At 41.0% G+C, this 27,027-nt stretch overlaps 1 protein-coding gene across 3 annotated transcripts in view; it reads right to left on the bottom strand.

The window, feature by feature from the left end:
- Positions 1 to 27,027, bottom strand: part of tox2 (TOX high mobility group box family member 2) — an 86,213-nt gene that overhangs the window by 46,436 nt on the left and 12,750 nt on the right. For 2 of the 3 annotated variants that reach the window (XM_028407130.1, XM_028407132.1), the window contains exon 2: positions 9,995 to 10,087. The exons of the other annotated variant lie outside the window; for it this stretch is intronic. In XM_028407130.1, coding sequence (XP_028262931.1) covers positions 9,995 to 10,087 — 93 coding nt within the window. The remainder of the gene's footprint in view (positions 1 to 9,994; positions 10,088 to 27,027) is intronic. 3 annotated transcript variants of the gene reach the window in all.

Here is a 27,027-nt window from a genome sequence, read left to right as displayed (position 1 = left end):
TGATCTTTAGGCCACAAAAATCACAAATAAGTTGCTGGATAACTTAAGCAAATCAAATCAATAATGTGTCAATTTATTTATCAAATTCAAGTATCAAAAGGTATACCACAGTGTAGTGTATTGATTGTGTATTGACTGGATCATTCTTGTCTTTCATCTACATTTAAAATAACCTGAATGCACAGACCTCATTGAGATAAACAAAGCACGTATTTGAAGCACGCCTGCAAGCATGATTGACCTACTGAGGTCATTTTCATATCCTGGAACAACGTGTCATTTACTTTCTAAGTTACAGAGCTGCAAACCTGCATTAATCTGGAGGAGTGCATTTTCTCATAAGGTTGCTGTGAGCTCAGCTGTGCTTTACTGTATGCACTGAATACCAAATCACAGAAGCAGTAACTGCAGCCGGGGATGTTTTAGATTTAAAGAACGATGAGGCACAGAGAGACGGAGAGAAGAAGAAGAAGAAGAAGAAGAAGAAGAAGAGGACTTCACCCTCCTCCAAGTCTCTTTTCATGGTTACAGCGTGCACCTCCCTGGTTTTTCACCCCACCGTAACTAATCGCATGTCAGTCAATGTGCCGATGGAAAGAGGCAGCAGTCAAAATACCTGTGTCAGGACTGTGGTCATTAGAGCATTCAATGACTCACTGGCAGACACACACACATATGAATGCACACAGACACACAGCAGTGAGAATGTGGGGGATGGTGAGGCATAAAGCAGTTATGGATTGCATGTGTGTATGCGTGGATATCTGCCGTTGCGTGTGTGTGTTGGTAATGGCCGTCCGTGTTTGCATACAACCTGAGCAAACGTGCGTTGCATTTCATACTGTGGATGTGCACACACATTGGCCTATGATGTGTTTGTGTAATATATCCTCTCTGATAATACACACATTGATCCCAGTGCGATAAAGATAACAAAGTTAGACCTTCCATAATATTTATTTTCCCATAACAGAGGTGCTCAGCCACGCCCAGTCATATAACTCCATGCAGATGAAATATGGTCTTCATTACCTTTAAACCTCAACACACAGAAACTAGTGAGAAGAAACAGAATTGCCCTTCTTTCTCGACTGAAAGAGCACGAAATGAATTGGAGCAGCTGAGATTTTTTTTTTTTACATTACCATGACAAATACAGCGAAATAGGGAGGAGAGACAGAGCATGTGTGAGAGAGAGAGCGAGACACACACACACACACACACACAGCGACAGACAGAAAAGGGCAGACCAGACAGAAAGACCAAATTGTGTGAAAAAAAAAACAACAAAAAAACACATCAGCTCAATTTGTGCTTGACTGTAAGCTGTGAGCTGAGAGGAGAAATAAAATAAGGCATTTAGCTGGGGATCATGTTAAACCATGCAAGTGAACGACTCCCCCGAGAAGAGTGTTCCCTCTCTCGCTTATGATGGACTTAATTGCCTCTATCAGTGTTAAGATATAACATTCATCTCAGGTTTATTGCCTGGCTTTATGGTCTTGTCCATCATGCTGAGGGGTTACAAGAGGCAGACCACTCCTCGAATGGCACCTTAAAATAATGCATAACATATTTTAAAGCAACAAGAGTATAAGAGAGGGGAAAAAGCATCATTTATATATTTGGAAAATGAGAGTGTTTTTATATGAGTTGTGGATGAGCGAGCGGGCGAAGCTGACTGGTTTGGATGGTATGCTGGATGGATTACTCTTTAGTTTCTGGGGTTTTCAAAATGCATGGTTCATTGGGCTAAAGGCACACACATCTCCCCCACCTCTGACCCCCGAAAGCTCTGGGTAGGTGTAGGGTTTCAGATGGCCACACAATCGTGCCATTGTGCTCCTGTTAACACAATGAAAACAAAGCTAACACATCGCTGACATTCAACCCCCCCCCCCCCCCCCCCCCCCCCCCCCTCCTCACTCTGCCTAACCTTGACTGTCGACACAGCTCAGGTGGAACACAGATATGGATAATCAAGTAATATAGATGACACCAAAGCATATTTTAAACAACTATAAACATGTGTGTGGCCCAAAGAGTCAAGCATGTTTACCATATGGTTGACTTGCCTCTGAAGTAACGCAACGTTGATATATCATTTCACTTCTTTTAAGATGTGGATCTGATCACCTAAAACAGACTGCTTCTCATCACACGAGGACTCGAGAACCACGTCTGCTTGTTCCATTAAATCTATTAAATCCACTTGCATTATATCATAGTGCTTACCACACAATAGGAGCCTTTCAAGGGCAGTCCCAAAGGAAGCCAACAAAGGACCCTCTCTTTCAGGGACTAGTCAAGTAATTCAGAAAGAGCCAAACACAATTTTTATGTGTGTGTGTGTGTGTGTGTGTGGATCTTCTCCACAGACCCACAAGCCGCAATTTCACCAAGTCAAGAAAGCGGATGTCAGAGAATAGGAAGAGAGCAGAAAAAGGGAGCAATGAGATACCTGCTTTTGCTCAAAAGTGCCTCATTTTAAAAGACAGAGTCTGGTGGAGAGGTGCTCTTCCTTAAAATAGTGATTTCAGGAATGAGAAAGCACAGACACAGAAAGAACTCATAGACGATGACTTGAGAGCAGAAGAGGAGAGATGATGTTCACCAATAGATCAGTTAATACACCTATTTGCCTGGCCTGCTGTTACACTCACAGTAGAGGTAATGTTTCCAATTCTGAGTCTCTGTATCACAACAACAGCATACTGGATTCAATTATTGTTGCACCCAGTGTCAATGTTTTTTTCAAAGTAAAGAGAGGTCATGTAAATGTATAAGATGATTGGTTAAGAATAGGCTGAGTTTTAATGGCTGGTATATGATGGGACACAAACCGAATACTATTTCCAGCAATGACACTGAAAGATTGGCATTTGACATTTATCACGTGCAAATCTGTCTTAACCTGTGATGCCAATTTTTTTTCACAACAGAGGAGTCATCCTTTTTTGAAATAAGGACACTCTTGACAGGACTACATCTTCACAATCTCAATCAAACAAAACAAACGTAGCTGCCTGTAGTTCCTCACAGAACGCTGCTTCGTCCAGACTACTGTGGATCCAGACTCCAATGATGAAAAGTTAGGTGGACACACAAAGGTTTGCTCCATTTTTTGCTAGAAACCTCTGTCATTAATTATTGTATATATATGGTCACATCCAGACATTTTGTTGGTCTCCATCAAGGCTTGAACATCATTCATTTAGCATGCAGTTTACATATTATGTTTTATTTTCTTAAACAATATTTTTTTACTTTTAACTAACATGTAACTTCCTTACACAGCCTGTCCAGAGACAGATTTAGATCCAAAAAACAAATTCAAAACATGTACATTGTGTAGCCCTGGCAGAGGACTGTGCTTTCTGAATCCTTCTGATTATAAAGTTGCTTACCCAAAATTTACTACTTCCTCCATTCAAATCACACTTTTTGTCTTGTTCCATTCTGCAACAATGAAGTGTAACTTCAGCTTTTCAGGAGCTGTTTTCCCAAGAAACCAACTTGGTGTGCACAATTTGAAAACATACAATATAGCATCACCAGGAAAAAAATGAAAAAAGAAAAAAATCCTTCTTTCTGTATTTGGGAACTCACCATGTATTTAAATCTAAATGCAGCAGCACTGACTACTTCTGTCAATAGGGCTGAAAATAATTCACAGTTCTTTCATTCATTGCCATGCTGACTCCACATTCAGCCTCTGCCACTAGCATTCGGGCAGAATTTTCTATTACCAATCTAATTGCACATTCCACCCTGACAAGAGCTCATTAAACCTTAATTATACACATGTTGTTTTCTACAAACATCTCCATTTGGGTCTCCCTGCCTTGTAATTGTTCAGCAGGGACAACCAGTTGAGATTTCGCAGATTGGGAGTGAATAAGAGAGAGAGAGAGAGAGAGAGAGAGAGAGAAACAGAGATGGAGGACAAGAATGAGAAAAAGAAAAAAAATACCAGAGAGAAGGAGAGGAGTGTCTGGAAGTAGGTCATGCCTCTCCATAAACAAGGCATGGTTTCTAAAATAATATACCCATCCAGTGGAAGTAATGCCAAACAACTGAGCGAATGTGGAGCTCATGTAATATTTACAGAGCACTAATACATAGATGGCAGGTCTTTTTCTCAGCCCCCCCCCCACACACACACACACACTCCCCTTTCCAAAGCCAGAGGTTTCTTTTTTTCATCTGCTCCCCCCCCCCCCCTCTTTCCATTTGAATTTCAGAGAAAGCCAACTACATTGATATATCTGGCAGGAAGGGTGGGTTGGGGGGGGGGATTGGTGAATGTTAAGATGTTGAGTTTTCCTTACTTTCTTTTTTTTTTTTCTATTTGCTCCTAACCCACACCACACCACATCTCTCTACATCCTTCTCCCCACATTGGCTTTGGCTGTGATGTTTTTCACACATTTGTTACATTTTAGCGAGGGAAAGTGGGCCTTAATCCAGACTCTTTGAGGCATGGGCGATGATATTACTGTGGAGAATCGGCCTTTTAAAGACTTCTTTAAACTCCAGCTGGTGCTGTAAGGTCACCAAGCACTTGTTCAACGTTGAGCCCAGCGTGATGCTTCTGGGCTCAGGACTAACTGGCTTTGTCGACTACCGACCCGGGCTTTCTGGTCTGTTGACAGTGCCTGGCTACTGCAAGTGGTAAAAGACTGTAAAGGAGAGCCACTTCAGCATGTTTATAGGTCCAAGTCCTGCGAGAAATAACAGTGTTTGCTGATTATTATGTTTAAAATGCAGGAGATCTGTGGTACATTGAAATAAAAGCCATTTTAATCTGACAAATTAATAAAAAAGATTATTATTATTATTGTAGCTGAACAAAGACATTAGGGAGAGTTTTCACTATGAACTACAGTATTTACATTTGAATTTTGCATTGCACTGTTGGCAGGTGAGTTGTTATCACTTCTATTATTTATACAATATAAAATGGTGTAATTCAACCCTTCTGTAGGTGAATATGTGAGCAAACGGTAGGAACATTGTCTTAAAAACTTCTAATGTGTTGCAGAGATATCTACTGAAGTCTGCACACTAACCGGCTCGCTAGACCTATGCCTCACCCGTGTAATGACCCTTTGTACCACAAGGTGGGATCAGTTTTTTATTTTAGTCTGTTCTCAGTCCAGAATGAGATTAGAAATTAAAAGAGATCAGGATTAACAGCAGCAAAGTTTTGTTTTTAGTTACCATAGACCTCTTGTTTCCCTTTTTTGCGTCCTTTCATGGGTCTACACCGTCCATTCTCCTGGCTGCTGGCCTTAGGTAATCCTGAGCACTAGAGGCTTGGTTCGTAAGCCATGATTGCATAAATTATCCATTAGAACACCATGTGGGTTAACTGGTGGATTTCTATGCAGTAGCAGTATCCGGCAATGGTACACACAAACACCCACATGTTGGGGTAAGAAACTAAAAATGCACTGAACAGAAACACGTTTTTATAAAATGTACTTGTACTTGAAATTATACATTTACTTGTCCCATCCTCTAAACTTGAGAATTTATATTTTTGAAACCAGCAACAAATTAAAATTCAATGTTTTTGTCAATCTGTGACGCCAATGAAATGAGATGTCTATCACAGACCACAGGGCGACACCACCACTTAGCACCAAAAAAGTAATAAGTGTCCACACTGAGCTGCTGGGAGCCTACTCAGCCTGTCACTGTTGACACTTACTGTATGCATCATTGATACCCACCCAGCAGCGAAAAATAAATAGCCTGCCATCAGATCACCCCTGCATTGCAATATGCAATATTGCAATTATCTTGGCAGTGTGTGTGTGTGTGTGTGTGTGTGTGTGTGTTTACAGCACACATTTGTTTTCTGTCTCTGTTTTGTTTGTTTATTCAGTTGATTAGTTAGAATATTCCATTCTTAGCACAATTACAGTGGAGCATCACTCAGTTCTTGCAAACATCAAACACACACATACTGCACGGGGTGATGAGAGCCATGTCAAGATAAACAAACATGACATATTAAACAGGAAAATAAGTCCCTCTTATTATCTCACCAAAATAAATCAGGAAAACACTAATTATAACAACATGCGCCTGATCCTGACTGATTCACCCCTGCTTTCTGTGTATATGTATGTACAGTGTGTTTGTGTGAGTATATATGTGTGTGTGTGTGTGTCTGTCTGTCTGTCACATTCTTCTTTTGCTGCTGCCTTAATAGGCAGACTCTTAGATATTCGCTACAGAATAGCGCTCATGCAATATTAATATCTCACCAAAATATGGAAGCCGGAGCCCCCACTCCATCTCACACTCCCTACATAATTGACTATGCAAGGCTCTAAATCAGCTCAGAAAAGGGAGAAAGACACAGAGACAAAGCAAAGAAGGGGGGAAAGAGAGAGAGAGAGATGTGGAAACCAGTCCTGAAACGATCCTGTCATCTCTGTGTTACAGCATATTCTGAACCTTCGCCCTACGTACCACTGTCAAGGCAGCGGAGCTAAAACAACAACAACAATAACAACAACTACAACAGTAGCTCAAACAGTTCGACTCTCTGCAAAGAACACACCGATGATAATCCAAGCTGAGCTAAAACAAGAGAGAGTTACTGTGCATCGCTTTAAACACTGACTCTATGTAATTGTACAAATTACTCTAGTTCAATTATGGCAGTGTTAGGAACACTGTTGTTAAGTATGGCAGATTAAACCAAGGTATGGAAGGAATTTGCCTATTTAATCTTACTGATGGGTCAGTGTGTCAGTCCCAAAACCCACACACCTTTGCATTAAATCCAAGAAAGAGTGTTCATGTTATGCTATGTTGACAGCTAGCTGGACCATGCTGGACCAAATCAGCTTGGCAAAATGTTTATGATCAAAAAAATGCAAACCCCTTATGCTGTGTAAAGATTTACTCCTGAGCAAGTGAATGAGGAGAAACCTGGATTTTTTTTGCCATAAAGTTTGACATTTTAACATGGAGCTTAGTGTGGTATGACTCACTTTTGGATCCAGCCTCTAGTGGCCAACTGCGGAACTTCCGTTTTGGGCAGCTTAGCACCCTGTACAGCAACACAGTTTTAATGTCGTATAGTTAAAGGATCTGATATTAACACCCTGTTCAAGCTGTTCATTTGTTGCATTATTATTTATTTGCAGTTATTTTATTACAGTAGGCAGCAGTGGCTCAGTGGTAGAGCATGGTTGTCCGATAACCGGAAGGTCCCTAGTCATTGTTGTGTGTCCTTGGGCAAGGCACTTTACCCGCATTGCCTCCAGTGCACTCACTGGTGTATGAATGCGTATGAATGAATCGGCGGTGGTCGGAGAGGCCGTAGGCGCACCTTGGCAGCCACGTCTCCGTCAGTCTCCCCCTGGGGAGCTGTGGCTACCACTGGGTAGCTTACCACTGCCACTGTGTGAATGTGGTGTGAAAGAATAATGCATCTCAATGTAAGCGCTTTGAGTGCCTTCCCAACAGAGCAGAAAAGCGCAATACAAGACCAATGCATTATTATTATTATTATTTGTGACTCTTTTAAAGTGAACAAGCACTATGAATGTCTCCCCAGAGAGGCTGCCTGAAAACGTGCACTGCCATCCAAACACTCCCATCACGATCATCTACAGACGATGGTCAGTTTTTTTCACTTTGCCATCAACCCTTGTAGTTGCAGCATAAGTGGAGATTACGCATTGTGCATTAGTGAGTTAAGGAGACACCTACTCTTATAACATTTTTAGAAAGAATGTATACATGACAGAAAGAGCACTGCAATAAATTCTGTTTCCATTAAAAGCCACTACAATGTGTCTGTTCAAGCAGGGTTCACTGAGAAGCACCAGGGGTCAAGCCCTCTGCTCTGAGCATTTTAGAAAATGAACTGTAGGCATTTAGAGCTGTGATAGATGTTGAAAGAAAGAAAAAGAAAAGGCTGCGGGGGCAGAGCCGGTGGTTGGGGTAGGGGGTTCGGGGGGTGGTGGGCATTGCACCTTGACAGGAAACATAGAGGTGAAGAGCAGGAGTTGGAGGTTAGTTTGACAAAGAGAAAAGAAGTGGTGGTGTTGGTGGTGAGGAGTAGGATGGGGGGGTGGAGGGTTGCAGAGGAAGTGCCAAGCCCACTTTTAACTGAACTGAGGGTGGTGAGTGGTGGGGTGATGAAGGAGTGAGGAGAGGAGACAGAGATAGAGATCAGGGGAAAATAAAAGGGGTGTGCAAAGGGAAGGAAGAGGGGAGGAAGGAGAGGAGCTATGGGGTGAGAAGGGGGGGTGGTGGTGTGGGGGACCTACTGCACCTTGACACTTGCTCTCACCGCAGCACCTGATAAGTGCAATGGAAAAACGTCTGGTTTCCTCCTGCATGTTAAGTGGTTTATATTATCCTCCTCCTCATGCAGCCTGTCTCTATAGTCTGCTACTGTACTGACGCCATACAGCCAGGTAATAACAGACAAAGTGAAATGACAGGGTGAAAAAAAAAAATAGCACACATTGTCCGCTTTTATACTGCAGAACAAAATTAGACGAGGATTTGGAAAATGCACTAACTTTAAGCATCTTTATCTCATCAATAATTTGAGTTTAATTTGCACAACGGAGGATCAGCTGAAAGTGGATGTATATCTTTACTACCTCACGGATGCCCTGACAAGGAACTCATTCCCATGATTTGTAAGTGGGTCTCTCCACTGAAAAGCATTAACAATATTCACTTTAGATAACGTATGATTCCAGGCCCTGGGAGAGGATGGGTTTCTTAGAAATGCTTTGTTAGCACTCTCCCCCTTGATAAATGATTTAGGACATGTGGTCTAAGACATCAATACAATCTCTGTTGTAATTAAAAAAAAAAAAAAGGTGCGCACCAACAATATTACACAGCTTTCACTTTGTCTTTCTCTGCCTCCTTCTCTCACCCACTCTTCCTCTCACTGAGCCCTGGAGCAGTGAAGAGATAATTCAAAAAGCACTTGCATGGAGTGAAACATGAAAAAGGGAGACATATGAAATTAAATTCTCTCTTTTTGCTCTATTGTTCTTTCATTTTCTCTCCTTTGTTACATAAATGCATAAAAGCAAGGCAAGCTAGATTCTAATTATGATTTTCACAATACTAAAAGATTTTTTTTTTATTAAAAAAATGAAAGAAAGGTTTCACAAACAAAGTAGACTGACTGTTCTAGCACTTTGTCAAAGTCAAAGTACAGCAAGTGCTGCATCACTTAACTTCAATAAACGTAATCTTTTCCGGGCGTCCTCGTGAACACTTATATAATAAAATAACTGGAAAATGAGACTTTGATGTCCAAAGACAACTGATTTATAACAGAAGATACAAACAAAAGGGGGAAAAAAAATAATATCTTGTTCACCGAAAACAGGTCTGAATCCAGAAAGCCGCTTCACTCCTTTGTTCTGTGTGAACGTGACAGGAGGCGGTTGGTTGGCCTATCACCTGCAGCAATGCGTTTCTTTGAGAAGCTACCACACAAACCACTGATTCAGACGGGTACTTTACTGGCAACCTTGTGGTGGCCAATGATGGTTTGAGGATGGGGGCCAATGAGCAGGAAGGGTGGGTATTAGTTAGTGGTGGAGGTGTGGAGTCAAAGAATGAAGAAGTCAGAAGTCTGGCGCTTGAATGGGTTTTTGTACTGTAGATGTGATATGCAGGGACAGTTTACCACAAACACCACATGCAGAGTGCCACCTAGTAGAATTGTATTGGACAGAAGATAGAAATGTCCACAGCTGGTATCTCCAACATCTGTACACCAAACAATGTAGACGGATATATAGCACTGTGGGCCACAGGGGAAATATGATTTGATCCTGTCCCTTTAAGTACTGATGTATCTACATTCATGCTGTGAAAGTCAGCCTCAGTGGCTCTGCATGTGTGGGTTACTGTAAATGGGGCATGCAGGTATGGATGAGATCAATGGGTGAGTAACCAGGGGTGAGGGTGAGGGGGGGAGTCTTACCCCAGTAGAGGGCAGTCTCTTGCCGTCAGGGTTTGGGCGCATGGGCAGGGAACTGTAGAGTCTCACACCTCGATCTGCAGCACCGTATCTGCTCTGGAGGGGGGAGGTGAGAGAAAAGTATATTTTGTAGCAATGTCACAATAAAAACATCCTAATTTTATTCCTAAATGTCTAATTAACTATTCCCTGAAAATTATAGGGATTATACACTTGTTCTTTTTATATTCCTTTTTTTTGTTTACCAGTGTTAGTTCCATAAATTTCCCCCAACTCACAAAGCCTGGCTGCCATGTTAAATCACATCAGCTCATGGTGATGTACCACACATAATAACTGGATAAGATTGACTCATGCAGCGGCACTAATGGCACTAAGCTGTTGTGTTTGGTAGTCAGGGTTCCTCTGCACCGCTCCACACTACTGACTCCATCTTTCTATACATTACATAGCCGATAATTAGAGTGTAGTGAGTGCGGGTTCTGCCATCTCCTCCCTGCACTTCTCCATATGGGTTTCAGCTGTATTACACAACCTGAAGGAGTGCTGGAAAAGCCCTCAGTACTTGGGAAGCTAATGATTCACAAAAAGTGGTCCCTGCCCGGGAAAGCCAGCTCAGTGGGGATCACACTGTGGTCCGCAGTCACAGCATGGGTACCTCCCAGGATTCACTTCAAATCTCACGTTCTTTATCTCACTCTTTGTCTCCGTCTCGCTCCTCACTTCACGCCTAACCATACACACCTCACAGCGTGTCTGTGATCCCTTGATATTCTGTTGTTCACACCTGAGCATCGATCCGTGGCAACATCTGGACAACTATCTCTCTCCCTCTCTCAATTAACACTGAATAGCGTTAAGCTATTCAGTGTTAATTGATCAAACCAGATGTGTTTTTCAGCATCTGTATGCAGTCTGGTGGGAAAAAAAGCTGAAACCAGTGAGGTGGAAACTGTTTTTTTTTCCTAAATAAGAAAATAAACCATACATTTATATTAGAAAGTAACTATAGCTGCTGCCTGGTATGTAAAGCTTAATGACTTTGCCACATTTGATTCACACAGTCTGCTAATGAGGCTGTGAAGTAGATCGTTGACAGAGATCAAAACACATTGCGGTAATTTATAACAAATATGACATTATCTCTCTCGCTGTCTCTCCCTTTTCTACACACACATAGACATACATCCAAGGGCGGGGCCTCAGACCACAATGTAGCATTTCACTATATTTAAAGGACAAAACACTTCTGATCGGTCACATGATCCAGGGCAAATGAACATAGCATCCAGCTATAAACACGTCTTAGCAAACTGTGTTTATGGGCCTAAATGCAGAGTGATTACCAGAGTGAAACCCACAAAGCAATGTATGCAAAAAGCTTGTGTAACATACCATGCATAAAACATTTAAGAATAGCAGGCTCAAAGAGCATGATTTACACCCTATAAGCGACGCTCTGTCTTTATAGATGAGTGTACTGTATGTGCAGTATGGGGGTAGGTGGTAGGGGTTGGGCTATTACAGACTGTACACAGACTGTGCAGGCTTTCCCCTAAGGCCGAATGAGAGTGCTTGCTGTGTAAGGTTTTGATTTCCTGTATTCATTATGAAAGGTAAAAAAACAGATGAGTAGACAGCAGTGGCCATCTTGTCGATATTGTTTGCATAATGATGACACAGCGTTATTAAAAACAACGCTGCACTGTTGGATCCTGACATCCAGCAATGTAAAAAAAAAAAAAAGCCACCAGAGCATCGTTTCTGTGTGTTTTTAATATGACAAATTTAATTTTTTCTATTGCAACCTCTTGATCTGAAACATATTTTTAATTAAAAGCTGGACCTTCTGTGTTTCATGCATCCTCCTTGCCTTTGTTTTTGCTGGCCTTGCAGAGAAGCTACTGTACACAAACTCCACCTCTCAGAGGAGACTTTTTTTTTCTTTTGAGGCTTGTTAGGTAGCTTGCCAGCATCACTGCTAAATGAATGCCTCACAGAATAGATGCTTTAGCCAGCGGAGGAGCCACAGTAAGTGAATGTTTGATATTTCTCCAGTGTGCCAGGCTAATCTGGCCCTGTGGCATGCCATTACGGGGCTAATAACAGCTGTCTGCGGCCTGGAGGGGACACAAGCAGGCCTGGCTGTGCTAACTGGCCCTGACAGACTCATTAGGAGTGCTGGCACCCAGAACAGCAACAGCCAAACTCCTCACATTTCCTTGCTGGCTAACAATAGTTTGCAAGTACAAGAAGCATTGTTTGCTACACATGTTCTCTGATGCCCTTCCTTTGTTTTCCAGTTCTCACTTCAAAGGCTCTCGCCCTTGTCACCTTTCTTCCACTTTGTGTTTCTGAGATATTACCACCGAACCAGACACTGCCAGCCGTTTACCATCTCTGCTCAACTTCATGTTGAGTCTAACCTCTTATTTCTTTTTTGAATGCCACACACCCACATCTTTTTTTAACAAATAATAGAGCAGAAGACCTTGTTTGCTCTTGTAAAAAGTAAAGGTAAAGAAATATATATACATAAATAACTAACTTGCAGTTTCTAGCTAACTTTGGTGATCTGACACAGGAAGGCGCTGCACCACACCAGGAAGAGGCTGGCATCCTCTGAACTTTGTGTTTAGTATCTGAGCCCGTTTGAGGACAAGAGGGACTTCCCCAGGCAGACAGCAAAAGCAAACACTGTCCTGTCGCTCAGCAGAGTTTCAGCCAATCAGTGCAAGCAGAGCAGGCTAACAATAAACACAGAGAGCCAATGATATGGCATCTGAATGTGGAACCATTAACAATAGAGGGAGGGACATGAAACCTCACATAACAAACATTTGTGCCTGTATAGAGATTTATACGATGCTGATTATTCTGGTGTGACATGTCAGCTTCAGACTGGACCTGACAAACTGTGTTGAGAAAGTAGAGTAGGGTGAGATGACAAACGATGCAACAAGACCAATTAAAGATTCTCAATTAAAGAGACCAATTTCAGAAACCTCCTAACAACCATTTGACGAGTAAAACATTTTGGTAACTCTTGGTAACAGTTCCATCGGACATACATAATGTTCAATGGAACTGTTAATTCAACATTTTCCAGTTTTCACTTGTGATGCTGTACAAAAAAGGTGAAGAAAAAATGGGTAATTTTGCAGCAAAACATTAGAATTACACTGAATATTGGGTCAAGTGTACTATAGGTAGATTTGGGACTGATTAACAGTATCACATGCAATATAGTGCTGTACTAATCCTAAGTGAAAAAAAAACTGATGCACTGTTACCAGACTCTTATTATTCTCTACACTTGATGCAATCCAGTATCTCAGGCTGTATAATCCAATAAACATTAACTAACTTTATCTTGTCTACAAATCAGCAGCTTGCTAAAAGCACAGCGGGCACTGCAGTACATTTTCTCATTAGATATCAACATTGCCTTTCTCTTTTTATAGGCTAAGCCAAAGGCACAGCTGTGGGGGTATAGTTACCTGTAATGTTAGCTGTTGCATGTTATATTATTTACGCAGATCTGGACTTAATGGAACACATGTGCGTCTGAAACCGACATTCTTCCCAGATTAGCTGAAAGCCTGCACACATCAGACTCTACCAATGAGAGGAATGCAAGGCCTAGACAGGCTTATGGGGAAACCCTATCACTCATCTATGGTATACACACTACAGTACTGTATGCACACACACACACATTCTGCATTTATACATCACGGAGACAGCGCTTCACACTGTATGTACTGTATGCGCTCAACAATGCATGCACACTGACGTCAGAAGATCAATAGAACAACAGAACATTCCAAATAGCCGTTCAGTGTGGATGATATTCGGCTGAGAGAACCTGTCATGTCTGTTGCACAAACATAATTTCGAGCTGTGGTGGTGTAACACTAAATAGCAGAGCATGAATCACTTTTCAGTGGTTTATTTGAGACTTTAAGTCTGCAGGACGCAACACTGGTTTGCATATTGCATCGGAGTGAATCATCTTCCTTTCACTGAATGTGATATAATACAGGTATTACAGCACTGACTTACACCTGCGATTCTTACACTTTGTTGTATTTAAACAATGGCTGCAAATACATTAAGTTTGGAAGGGTTTATAATTCCACTAGATTTTCATAACAGACGTTATGCAGTGTGATTTTGTGTGTGTGTGTGTGTGTGTGTGTGTGCAGGGACTTGGAAGGATTAACTGACATCTTTTGATGTTAATTTATCCACCGTATCTCTGCTACCATCTGTGAGTTTGAGCCTATAGACGCTGAAGACGGTGACATTTAAGTCTTGTTTGTTAAGTGAAGAGTGTTCAATACTTAAATGAAAGCAGAAACTAATAAAGGAACACAGATATGGCTTAAGGTCTCTGTATAAAAATATATTTAGAGTGTAGCATAAATACACATAGAATATGATGCATTTACATAGTACAAATGGATATTGTCAGTCTCCTGTATTTGTTTACAGTAATTGATTCTGTTTAGTCTTACATGGGTTGTAAATCAATAGATATTTGTGTTCCATTTAGCACTATGTATACACAGTATTTCTCTAACTGCACTGAGGATGACACATCTCTTTCTGTGTAAAAAAGAGATGTCAGCTCAGGACTGAGCAGCTCAACCATAACCAGGACATGAAGCCAGGGGCTACCTGCCTCAGGCCACTGCCGACAAACTACTGATCACACCACGGGGAATATCCAGCCAACGCCAGCATTAGAATTGTGCCTATTTATAGCTGACCGCAGCTTTTCCCAACGACTGTCCGCTCATTCTTTGTATAAACATGTCAGTGTGTATGTACACACATGCTTCTGCATGAGCTTCTATAATAAGAAGATGTTAATAATCATTAGAGCCCATATTTAATTTTTTCTCTGGCTGTTTTTTTATTTCTGCTTGCCTTCACTGTGCCTCCACCCTTCCTCCTGTTATCTAGTGTTTACGTTTCTCCAATAGTTTTTGTTCCACAAGTCAACACAGATCATAATTTATACCAGCATACAATACATCAGCTGGAGATGCTTCCCTCGCTCTCTGGTCATATATCAGTTTGTGTATTCATCTTTCTGTACATATGATCCTCTTACTGCAGGTCTCAGGCATTTCAGAGAATAAACACAGTGTGTTGAAATGTTAAGAGCTCAGTGGGGGAGTAAAGATTGATATTTGCTACTGTAGTTTTGACATGGTGAACAGCTGAAAATGTTCTTTGGGCATAAAGCCCTAAAAAAGTGTGAAATCTTTCTTCTCTACAGTAGTTTCTGTCTGATGTTTTTGTTTCTTAGCCTGACCTTCTTTCATTTATGACATCAACTTGTACCACTGCCAGACCCTGATACAAGATAGATAGAAATGCAAGATAGAAATCACCCAACAACCAACCTGAATGAGCTATGCTTGGCTTGCTGTGTGGAGGACCTTCTGGGGTAAGAGATGAGAGAGGAAGCACAGACTTGTTCCAGGCTGACAACGAACCATAGCTGGTTAGCTCCTCCATTATTCCTTCTTTCCAATGGCCGCCTAATAAGAACTGTCAGCCATTGCTGTGTTTACTATTCTTACCATCATTCAGATGGGCTTAGAATTATTACTACAAAGTAAAGCTAGCTAATTAGCATGTTAATTTCAGTACACATCCCAACAAAGATCTGTGATGCATCAGATTTTACACTTTAAACTTTTTTTTGTACAATCTGTATCTTTCTTTAGTAAAAGTTGAGGTTATGCATCTGCAACAAAAGTTCAGGTATTGTTCAACTTTTCTCAAACTTTCTTTGACACTCTGCTGCCATCCTTTCTGTTCTAACCTGACTTTGTGTGTCTGCCTCTGCAGCTACACAGTTACTCTGACAGAAGGTAGATTCTGTATCTACTGGAACAACAATGAAAAGCTCAGCTGCATGTTTCCAGGTGTGATAGGAAATTCAACAGCAACACCTAAAATTGTACCGATGCCTAGAAACGACGTCCACTGACTGGATTACCGAGTGGATTAAACTTAGTATTTGTTACAAAAAAAGAAATAAAGTAAAGATGTAATTTAAGATTTTTGCTACAGTAAAAGGTCAAGGACCCTTTTGTGGTAAGGATCATCAGCTTCAAATCACAGCAAAAGTAACCAGGCATGATCTGTGTAAAGTCTGAATGTCAAAGAATGAATGTCTCTTATTTATATCAAGGCAATTTTAAGACCTCTGTAACATTACACCACTCGCCAAGGATAACATGAACAGTGCAAGAATAACTCCTGATGATAGAAATTTGCTCGTTCTCTTTTCAGGCTCAGACTCACACACAGACACACACCTGCCCTTTATATTATGTCTGACACAAAAGTGAGGGAGATGGAGTGCATTAATAAAGTGCAGGCTGTGCCCTTGCTCTCTCTGATTCTGTGAGGAGAAAAGAAACTTTTCATTTTCTTGTGTCTCTTTTTTTTTCCTTCTACAAACACCTCATTTTTATAAGTTTCCTGAAGACAAAACAACACGGCGATACAACGATACAACTTACCACCAACAGCTGACAAGCAAAGCCAGCACCTCTGCTGTGTGCTGGCCACAACTAGTGTGTTACAGGCAGAAAACAGATGGCAGGGAGAAGCTTTAGCTCATACAAAAACAGGGGATTTTCTTTTTTCTTTTTTTCCCTCCACAAGCATACATGCAAAGACTGGATTACTTTAATACAGACAGAAGCTGGGTAGAAAGATTCTTAACAAATTGTCACTGTTGAAGAGAGCATAACCTCCAAAATCATCTGATTCAATTGAGAAAACGTGTTCCTGCCATATGACGGCAAAATGTTGCTTTTCACAGAACAGAGACAAAACGGAAAGGATTACATGATCGACTATGAAAAAAATACCTTTGACTGTAATTTGAAGGTGAGGCTGTGAATCGCTGTGATCTGGCTACATCCACACACGTCCCCAGTGTAACAACATCGATTATCAATTATTCAGTCATTGACAGTTTAGTTGCCAAACATTAACTGCTGCCAGTTGATATATGGAAAATTAGGTATATTTAGTAACTTTCCAACATGAGAGAAATGATGAAGCTGATGATGAGTAGCAACGAGGCGCCTTTAAGAAATTCTACAAGTCCAGATTCCCTGCTTCAAGCTCTTGAATCATGGTTTAGGTTAAAATGCTGCAATGTAAACTTCTCCCATCTGTAACAAGCTTCTCTGTCATTTTGATCACAATGTAAGCTGCAGAGGTAGCTGCTATGTGTTAGGCAATCTTGTACAGCAAGTCAGCCTAGAAACATGTTTAGAAGTTCAACCACACATTTGAGATAGAAAGAGAAAGGGCGGGGGCCAGAGAGAGAGAGAGAGAGAGAGAGAGAGAGAGGGGTGGCATGAAGGAAACGACTGCTGCAAAGACAGCAGAGAGAGAGTGAAGGTGAGAGAGAGAGAGAGAGAGAGATGGAGATAGAGAGATAGAGGAAGAGAGTTAGTTGAGAGTTGATATGCTGACTACAGGCAGTTGATTTGGTTTCAGAGAGCATTGTTACGGTGCTTTGAATTAATGCCTCCCAAAGAGTCCAATTGTGATTCTTGGGTTGTGCTGACAGAATATTTGACAGCCTAGGGTGAGCTGCTGATCTCAGCTGAATCCTCTGTTCTGTGTGTGTGTGTGTGTGTGTGTGTGTGTGTGTGTGTGTGTGTGTATGAGAGAGAGAGTGAGAGAGAGTCTGTATGTGTGCACGGTTGATACCCAACACATTCATACACCTACACATGTTCAGATATATGTGGATGTGCACAGCAGAAAAAGAAGCAACACACAAGCAAATCATAAATGGCTGTTAACTAAGCACTAACACACACACACACACACACACACACACACACACACCCACACACACACACCAGCACAAACAAGCAGAGTATGCAAACAACCCTCATATGCAGGTAAACTGAGCACATTCACTTAATCAAGATGAAAAAGTTTGACCAAATGTTTTTCTCTCTCTTCTTTTCCCTGCAGGAAACATGTTGTCCCTGCGGGCTGCTGAATAAATAAAAAACACAGACAAGCCCAATGCTTCATCACAGCAATGGGAAGAAAGAGGGACACTCAATCAAAATAAACCATCTGCACAGAGCTGGTCCACTCTGACAGCAGCACAGCATCAAGAAAAATCATTTGTGAAAATGTAATTCACAAACCTGCAGATGTGTGAATATATTAATCGTAGTCATCATGTTATATCTGCAAATCCACCATTACTAAAGCAATGGTTCTGTAAGGATGCAGTTAGATGCATTGTATAGGGGCTGTGTGATTATCAGGATTATCAGCACTTGATACTTACAGTAACTTATTTGCTGGAGGTGGACTGACTAACAGGCAGGGTTAACTCCAGGCATGCCAGAGTTAATTACCTCTTTATGTATTTATTATACAGTTTATATTTTTTAGTCAAATATTATTATAGACTAAAAGCACTGCAGTGTGTAAATAATGTTACTTTTAAGTTAAGCTAACCTGACACAACATGAAACAACACTCAGACCACCAAGAAGACACATCTGTAATTTACAGTAAAGCACTGAAAAATTATTCACACATAGTCACATCTCTATCTCTTCTGCTTCTATTACTGGCCACAAGGTATGAGGCAATTGTCATGACATGAGTAGCAGATGAGTCAATGTGGACATTTATAGTTTACACTAAGCACCTCTTCCTTTTTTCTCACGTGAGAACGTTCAGAGGACCCCACAGTAAAAATCTCCTTTTCATAAACCTGAAACCTTTTTCTTGAAAACCACAGGTGCTGTTATCTGATTGAATTGAACCGGACAAATTAAGAAAAAAAAAACACACAATGGGAAGAGAATAGGGGCAGAAAACTCGCAACCAGGTGAAGAGAATGCTTGTAATGCAGGTGTTGATTTGGTGGATGCTTCTCCTCTCTCCCCTCCAGGCCTTCTCTTCTACCTCTTGCTTTACCCCTGCTCTCCATTTACAGCACCTCTCTACCTCACTGTCTCTCTCTGCCTTTACATCTTTCTCTCCATCTTGAGTGCTGTGCCTCACCCTAATTAGAAATTCCCCCTCCGACCAACTGAAATTGAATTGCCCATCATTTGCATAATGATAGCTCACCGGGCTGACGGCCGATTTACCATGAGATGAAATGTAGCAATCACTTAAGAGAGTGACCATGAGGGAGTGTGGGTAAAGGGGCTGCATAAGGAGCAAAAAAAAAGAGAGAGAGAGAAAAAAGTGAGAATAAAAATGGGATCACAAAGATAGGGAGGAAGAAAAAGGGCGAAATCCGACAGGTATTTAGGTTATTGTCTCATAAATTGCTGGAAGGAAGGCTGTGTCCTCAATATGACAGTAAGTGGACACAACAAGGACACATAAGGACACTTATGCAACGCTGTTTCCTCTCCATGCAAACACCTGAATTATCACATTCTCGAAGTGAATTTCTCAAACCTTAAAATCTCAGACGCTAGTTGGTATTTGTGTACAATGTCCACTCTCCAGCTGCCACTTCTGAGGCTCTTAAACATTTTCAAATGACATACTTTCTTTTTTACACAAGTACATAAGTAGTAAAATATTCTTTTTTTCCTATTAACAGGTAATCACGTTAAACCTATATTGTTTATTATTATTAGCAGAATTAAATGCAGATTAGATGTTTGGGGCTTTTACAATATTTGCAGCACTGTTTTCAGCATGTGGACAGGGTGATGACCTTGCCACTATCACTTGAGTTTGACATGTTAGCAAGACGGCTAACTCTTATACTTATGAAAGTGCTATGTTGATATGACTTTGAAAAACCCCCACAAATCCAGCATCAGCCAGGTTATAATCAAGGTTACTCTTTCAGCTTTTCATCTTTCATTTAAAATGAGCCATAAAAAAAGATCAATGCCTTTCAGAATTATGTTTTTTTTTACTCTCAAACAGGAATAAACAATTAAATACGAATAACAAATGCCACTGACCTTCATTGTTGAGCTGTTGTGTTCTATTCTTAGTTTCCTGAATAGAGGTTTGGCAGGTTCTAACTTTTTTTTTTCTCTGCAGTATAAGATCAACAACATCAGGAACTCCTGAACCACACGCAGTTTATAAGTGGCCACTTCTTCAACTGTGTAGTTGTCAGTGAACGCCCTGCCACTTCAACAACTGCCACACCATGTAGCTACAAATGACTGTAATCAATGATATGATAATCATCTTGTTGTCTCGCCTCCTCTAGGCCATCAATCTCACATTCCACTGGGCCTGAAAATTTGATTTGTAAAAAATCCTGATAAATCCTGTGTCAGTGATGTCACGTAACTACATGCAAATCAAATAAAGCGGCGTGATCAGTGTGGTAAAGTGACAGTGAAGAAGCACAGGGTTCAGGCTAATGCACGCTGAGACAAAGTTTCCACCGAGGGACCTTTCTATAAATTTTGCTTATTCATGGAAGAGAGTGGGCTGAGGTAAGCGGTGTAGAGGTCATATTTGTTTCTAGTAGTTGGAATGATATGTTGGGCTATCAAGTTGGAAGCTCTGCCCAGAGTCTGATAAGGCCACTGTTTATTGTCTAACTTCCATTCTCTAACCTGAGGAACCTCAGACTCTCACACACGGTACTTTCCACTTCTTAGCCATTACCTCAACATGCATTCATGTGTATGTGTGTATTTGTGTGACAAAGCTCTCGCGTGTGTGTGTGTGTGTGTGTGCTCTTTGGTTTCCCTCATAATTTTTGACCTAATTAAAATGTCCTGTCAATGCTCAATTACTGACAAGCCATCAGAAAGCACACAGCTGTGCACACAAGCACACACACAACTCACTGCTCAAATCATGTATTCAATTCTTCAATCCCCTCTTCCTCTGTCCATGTCTACATAAGTGATCAGTGATCACATGTCACATGTTAAAGTCGGTCGGCCCAGACAGGAGGGAGTTAAGTCCCTTATCTCTCCTCCCCAGAAGAAATTCCTAGTAGAGGCCTCGCTCTGCTGGTTTCCTGCCTTCTTGCCCAATGCCCTATTTTTACTCATTGGGGCTTTAGAATACCAGGGGCAGCTTTTTCCTTGTCACTAACATATTTCCTGCCATTCTCACTCTGACATTTCTCCCCCTCTCTGCACACTTCACTCAAATCCCCCCCCCACCCCACCTTCTTTTTTTTGGGTCATAACCTTTCAGGCGGGGCTGTTCATATTCAAATGTACCTGCCGATGTCAGAGTCACTGTAAGCTTCTGGTTGTGCGTTCTTTTTTTCTGGTGTTCACAGGTTTTCTTAAACATCAGCAGGTGTTAGTTTCATATCTTTCCGAGTGCTGACACTTACAGTTTGTTCTTTGCTGCAGCACACAATGGTTTAGTCTCAATAAATAAAAATATAGTGTGGCTCTTCACTGATAGTGTTTAATTTATTTAAAAAAGATGAATCACTCGCACTTCCTCCCCATGAAAAAGTCTAATAATATATATGAAACCTTTGGTACTTGAGTATTTCAGCAGATGGAACTGTCCCAACCAGGCTGCAAATGTGCTCGTTCTCCACTTGAACTGTTTTGTAACCAACCTGAACGGCGATGGGGTGAGCCCCGATGGTCTACCTTTTAGAATGTGAAGTAAGAGCACCTAAAGACAAGAAATGACTGGCAGTTTAATGAATGCCCGGGGAGACATGATATCAGCGACTGGCTCTCTCTGCAGCTTTCATCCTTTTCATACACCAACAAGGTCTAAATGCAGGTGGATCGATGCTGGTTAAAAACACTAATGGCACATAAAGGGAGCTCGCTTAGCCACTGTTTCTTTGTTACCAAGGTCTGATCACTCCTATTAATGGAATGCTGCTCTCAGTAGAGAATATTCAGCCAGCTACAGGTGAAGAAAAAAAAGAGGTCCATTGTCTAATTTTTTTTCAAGGCTTCTCTTCTTCATTAAACAGTGACATTCTAGCTGAATGAGGCTCTTCTTCATATTTGCAGCAATAAATGTGCTGATTTTGATCCGGTTGAGTAGGATATCATAAATCCAAGACAGTGGACACCTGTGCTCAAAACATACAGTGTATTTTTTTATCCATTTTCTGAGTGCATTTGTGAATATCAATATTATTCCCCAGCAGGAGGTAAATTGTATTGAACGGTTGCCAGGCTGCAGGAAGAGAGTCTGCTCAGCTGACTAAAAAGAGCCATTCTCCATTTTATCTCTTAATCAGTGTGCATATGTGTGTGTGTACGTGTGCATATGTGTGTGTGTACGTGTGCATATGTGTGTGTGCCTGAATGCCATCCCACTGGTGTGCGTCTTTCTATGTGCAAATGTGTGTTCCATTTTTGACGAGAAGCAGAACGAGCTGGAGCTTGCTGCATGACTAGGCCATGTGAGAAAAAGTTCACGTGATGCAGACAAATACAGCCAGTCTTCAGCAGGATGGAAAGACTGTAATCAAACCATAAATCAGAAATCACTGAACTGCCATCCGCCCAACCCCTCTCCTTCCCTCCCTCCCTCCCACTCCTCCTCCTCTCTCTCTCTTTTCAGTTGCTACCCTCCTCTCTGCAGAGCTCTCTGTACATTACATACCGCCTCGCATACCATTCTGGATGAGGTCCACAGTCGCTCAATGAAAAATGCATACAAGGTTTTGTCATTGGACACCTGATGTTGTAGAGAAAGAAAAATCTTTTCTGGACATGTTGTGTTTTCTCCAACTACTCCCAAACACATGCAGGCCATATTTGTCTGGCCACGACTTCCATAGTGAGCCACCTGGTGTGCTGTAATATCAGGAGAACAGTGGGGTCATTGTGAAGGAGCTGTGTGATATCGAGGAGAGTGACCCATTTAGAGCCCAGCTACAGAGCTGACAAGCCACTGTTATGTCTGGGACATCTGGAAGGCCGGAGACGCTCACTCCACTCAGATTCACATATGACTCAATCCTTTCCAGAGGAAGGAAAAGACGTCTGACATGGTCATCGGTATTTCTCACACAGAACTATGGGTTACCTATAGGTAAAAAGTAGTGTTACTACTGCTGAGGATCTGTTACAGAAAACTGAGAAACTTGGAACAACATCTAAATATCTCCTGGTCATGAGGTTTGTTTTATGTTTAAATGATAATGTGTTTACTGCAAAGATCAAGTGATCAAAGAGAAATAAGAATTTTTTTTTACAGTATCTAGTCGATCTTGTGATGTTCAAAAATAAAGGAGGAGGGGAGGCTTTGAATATTTTGCTTAAAATAAAAGTACTGAGGGAAGAATTCAAAGAAAACTATCATATATAATGGTGTCCACAGCAACTGAGATTTGTCCAATGAAGCTGCAGCGTTGTGCATTATATAAACGAATACATGAATGCATAATGAGAGGCCAAAATGAGCCAAGGAAAGCACAGTGAACAAATCCCCCTGGGGTGAAAAAGGAAAATTATTCAGAGTAGACGAGGACACAATTCATAATAATATTGGGAAAAGGAAAGTTATTTTTTCTTTATTTAAAATCCATGCTTTAAATACAAATCCAGAACTACCCTGCATGTAAGTGAGCGTACTTTGGCAGCAAGATAAGAATTTTAAAGGTTTTTTTTTTCCAGCTCAATTCAAAGCTTTCATATTATGGCCTGGGGTAAGATTGCTGAGACGATATATAAACAATATGCAAGCTAACTAAAAATATGTGAAGCATTTGTGCTCACTACAAGGAGTACAATGCCACAGCAAAAAAGCTCTGATTATTCGGTCTAAAAGAGCCCCTCTGTCATTTCACTTTTTGTCACTCAAACAATAATTCTGTATCATGAGGTAATTTATTTTTGTATGGAGAGGCAATTGGCTGCAAAGATTGAATCATCAGCCCTTGTTTCATTTTCCATGTAATTAAATCAGCTATTGAAAAAAAACTATGTAAGCTGGCATACGATTTAGGGAAAATTAGCATTTTTAATCACAGTACATTACTTTAATAACTCAATAAATCTGTGGCAGCTGGAGCATCTGAGAATGTTGTCACAGCTACTTAGTTCTGCATTTGCAACTAATACGGGCTGATGAGAATCAGCCTGAGAGAAAACAGAAAGAGGAGGAGGAGGAGAGAGAGAAAAGAAATGAGGCAGAGTGAGACAGAAGATGAAAATACAGGCAGATGGAAACAAAAGCGTGGCAGGTGAGAAACCGGGAGGAGAGAAACATCAGCGCAGAAAAGGGGATCGGCACTTGTCTCCCTTCTTTCAGCTATTAACGGTTAATCCCCAATTAGCTCATCCGTCACCTCTATGTCATACATGAGACCTGATTACCCTTTGTGGTGCGCTTTGTTGCTCGGGTTTGTTTGTGCAGCTTAGCAATGTAGTTGCCAAAATGAGTCCGAATGACTACAGAAAATCTCATTTGATTACAAAAGGCTGTCAAGAAACATACATCGCACAACTGAGCTGCAAGAGTCACTGTGAATTATAGCTGGTTTACAAAGTCCTGACCCACAGTGGGAGGGGCGTGGCCTCTTCAAAGTGGGGTAGAAATGTTGCTGTGAGAGGTAAGGTGCAGTAGTGGATTTGACATAAATTACAAACCCTGCTTTTCTCTCCAAGAAGCTTGTTTTAAGTCCAAAACAAAATACACTGAAAGACCTAAAAGCAGACTGGACACCAATTATTTAGGCTTCACTGAACTTTCAGTTTTCTCAGTTACAAAAAACACAATATTTCTCAAGATGTGCAAGAAGCAGAAGGAAACAATAACTGCAAAGATGAGGTGATATGTGATGGGTGATATGTTTTCTGCATCATGGCCATGGTAAGGACATTCTGATGGTTTTGTCTGCACACAATTCAATCTTGTGGTGCAGCAGTGACATGACTTGTTTACTAGCAGCACATTTGGTAGTGACTTTGGACGGAACTCTAGGTTGGTAGGTTTTTGAGGGCATTTTTCGCACCTGATTACCCTGAAGGCAGGCTGCAGTCTGCCAGTCCTCCTCTTTCTGGTTCTTGTTGTGCTTTATCATTATATAAAACAAACATATTTTTAGTCTACTAGTCATGTGTTGTCCCTCTATTCTTTGGCCAGCCTTGGACTGGATTTTAACAAAAAAACAATTCTGTAAATTAAGTCATTTTATAAACATTCCCCTTCAACTCTTTTGGCTCTTTTTTTTACTGAATAATCAACTGGTTGCAGTAACCTGTTGTTTACTGTGTGATCACACTGTGGTAAAAACTCATGTTTGATGTAGGACAACTTTCAGTCTTCCTTAATGAAAATAACAGTGAGCGTCAGCAGGTGCACGATGAGCACAAATGAAAGTGAGAGGTGGTGTCATGTCAGCACGTGCAGACTTGGTAACGGGTGTCTCGGTTTGTTTCCATCCTGATGTGCAAACAACGACTACATTATTCTATTCTTTTATATTTTTTTGTGTACGTTAGCAGGATTGCTCAACAGGTCTCGTTCTCAGCCTGCTAGATAAAGATCTATCTTTTTTATCTTCTCTTCCTCTCTGCACATTTTTGAGTTATAGTTCCTTTCACAATTACAGAGCTGCAGAAGTAGCTGCAGAAGTAGAAGAGTGTCTTCATATGGAATCACACATATTTTCACATCAATGTATCTGGCAAGGTGTAAACATGGCAGACAGCATAACAAATCCTATGCTCCATTGAGATGTGAGTTTACATTCAACAAAGGCGGGAGGAGGCACATGAAAGCATTATGGCACGGCGTCAATGCCCTGAAGGTGTATTGGCAAACGTCGCTGCCCATTCGCTCTATCTTCGCAGTCCCATTGAGGAGACTGAGGAGCCTTGTTTCCGCTGATACACAGCTTTTTGATTCACTTAGCAGGCTTTGTCATCTGCATGTTGGATTAAGGCTCTCAAAATCAACTGTGCAGCCTGAGCACCCACATACACACCATGCCTGCTACAGCAGCCACAAACAGCCATTAGCACATTGGTGGTAGACCCAACTAATTAGCTCATGATCTCAGCACCTCTCTGCTTCTCTTTGTGGATCTGGTTTCTAAGTACACTTTCCAAAAGTGTCACAGTGGCATTAAGGCATTGGACATACAAATGTATTCCCATGGGCTCTCTGAGGACAAGTGGCAACACACAGAACTTGTAGTTTCCTCTATCGACTGTGTGACTAACACTAAAATAGCACCCAAAGAGGCTAAGTTGATTTGACAGAACACGTACAAGGAAAAGCTATTATAACACCATGCCAGGCTGATTTTGTAAGAGCAGCTCTGCTGGGCAGCTCGATCCATTTGCAGATCAGGCAACAGTGGATCAGAGGCAGCTGGATTTTTATAATACTCCACAACAAACACACAACAACCTAACAGCTCGTCTTTACAGTTCTGAATTTATCTGCTGGTCTCTTTCACACATGCACACACACAATCGTACACACACACTTATTCACTCATAATACAATTGTTAAGGCCTTTTCATGCTGTTGGGACCAATCAAAAATTGCTATTATTATTCCTCCTTAGACTGTTTGAATACCATATCATAAAACCACTCATGAAAGTAAAAACATCGAAAATCAAAAATCTGTTTTCTGTGCTTTATACGTGCATTGTGGTGATTTGAAAAAGCGCTGAAGCACAAGTGTTAAAACAATTTCAAATGTCAGATACTGCTGATCTTTGCACAGCTAAAAGGAAGGAAGTGATAAAGCAGTACATTTACACTTATATGTGATATACACTTATCTATTAGCCATTATCAGCCAAGATACAATTCTGTTTTAAAGACTTTATTTTTTTGCAAAATGTTTTTTTTTAATCTATCAAATTTGCTAAAAAGAGACTGAGGCTCTCGGTTCCTGTGAGATATCACAAGATCGTTTTACCTTTGCTTTACATTATAGTTCCTCAATACATTTAGCAAAAAGCCTTTGCACTACTTTCACCCTCTATATTTATCTGTTTTTTTCTTGCTTTTCATGCTTTTTTCTTTACACTAGCAGTGTCTACTGTTAACTAGAAC

This window comes from Parambassis ranga, chromosome 5, assembly GCF_900634625.1.
Source record: "Parambassis ranga chromosome 5, fParRan2.1, whole genome shotgun sequence".
NCBI lineage: Eukaryota > Metazoa > Chordata > Actinopteri > Ambassidae > Parambassis > Parambassis ranga.
This window is presented reverse-complemented; position numbering and strand designations above follow the sequence as displayed.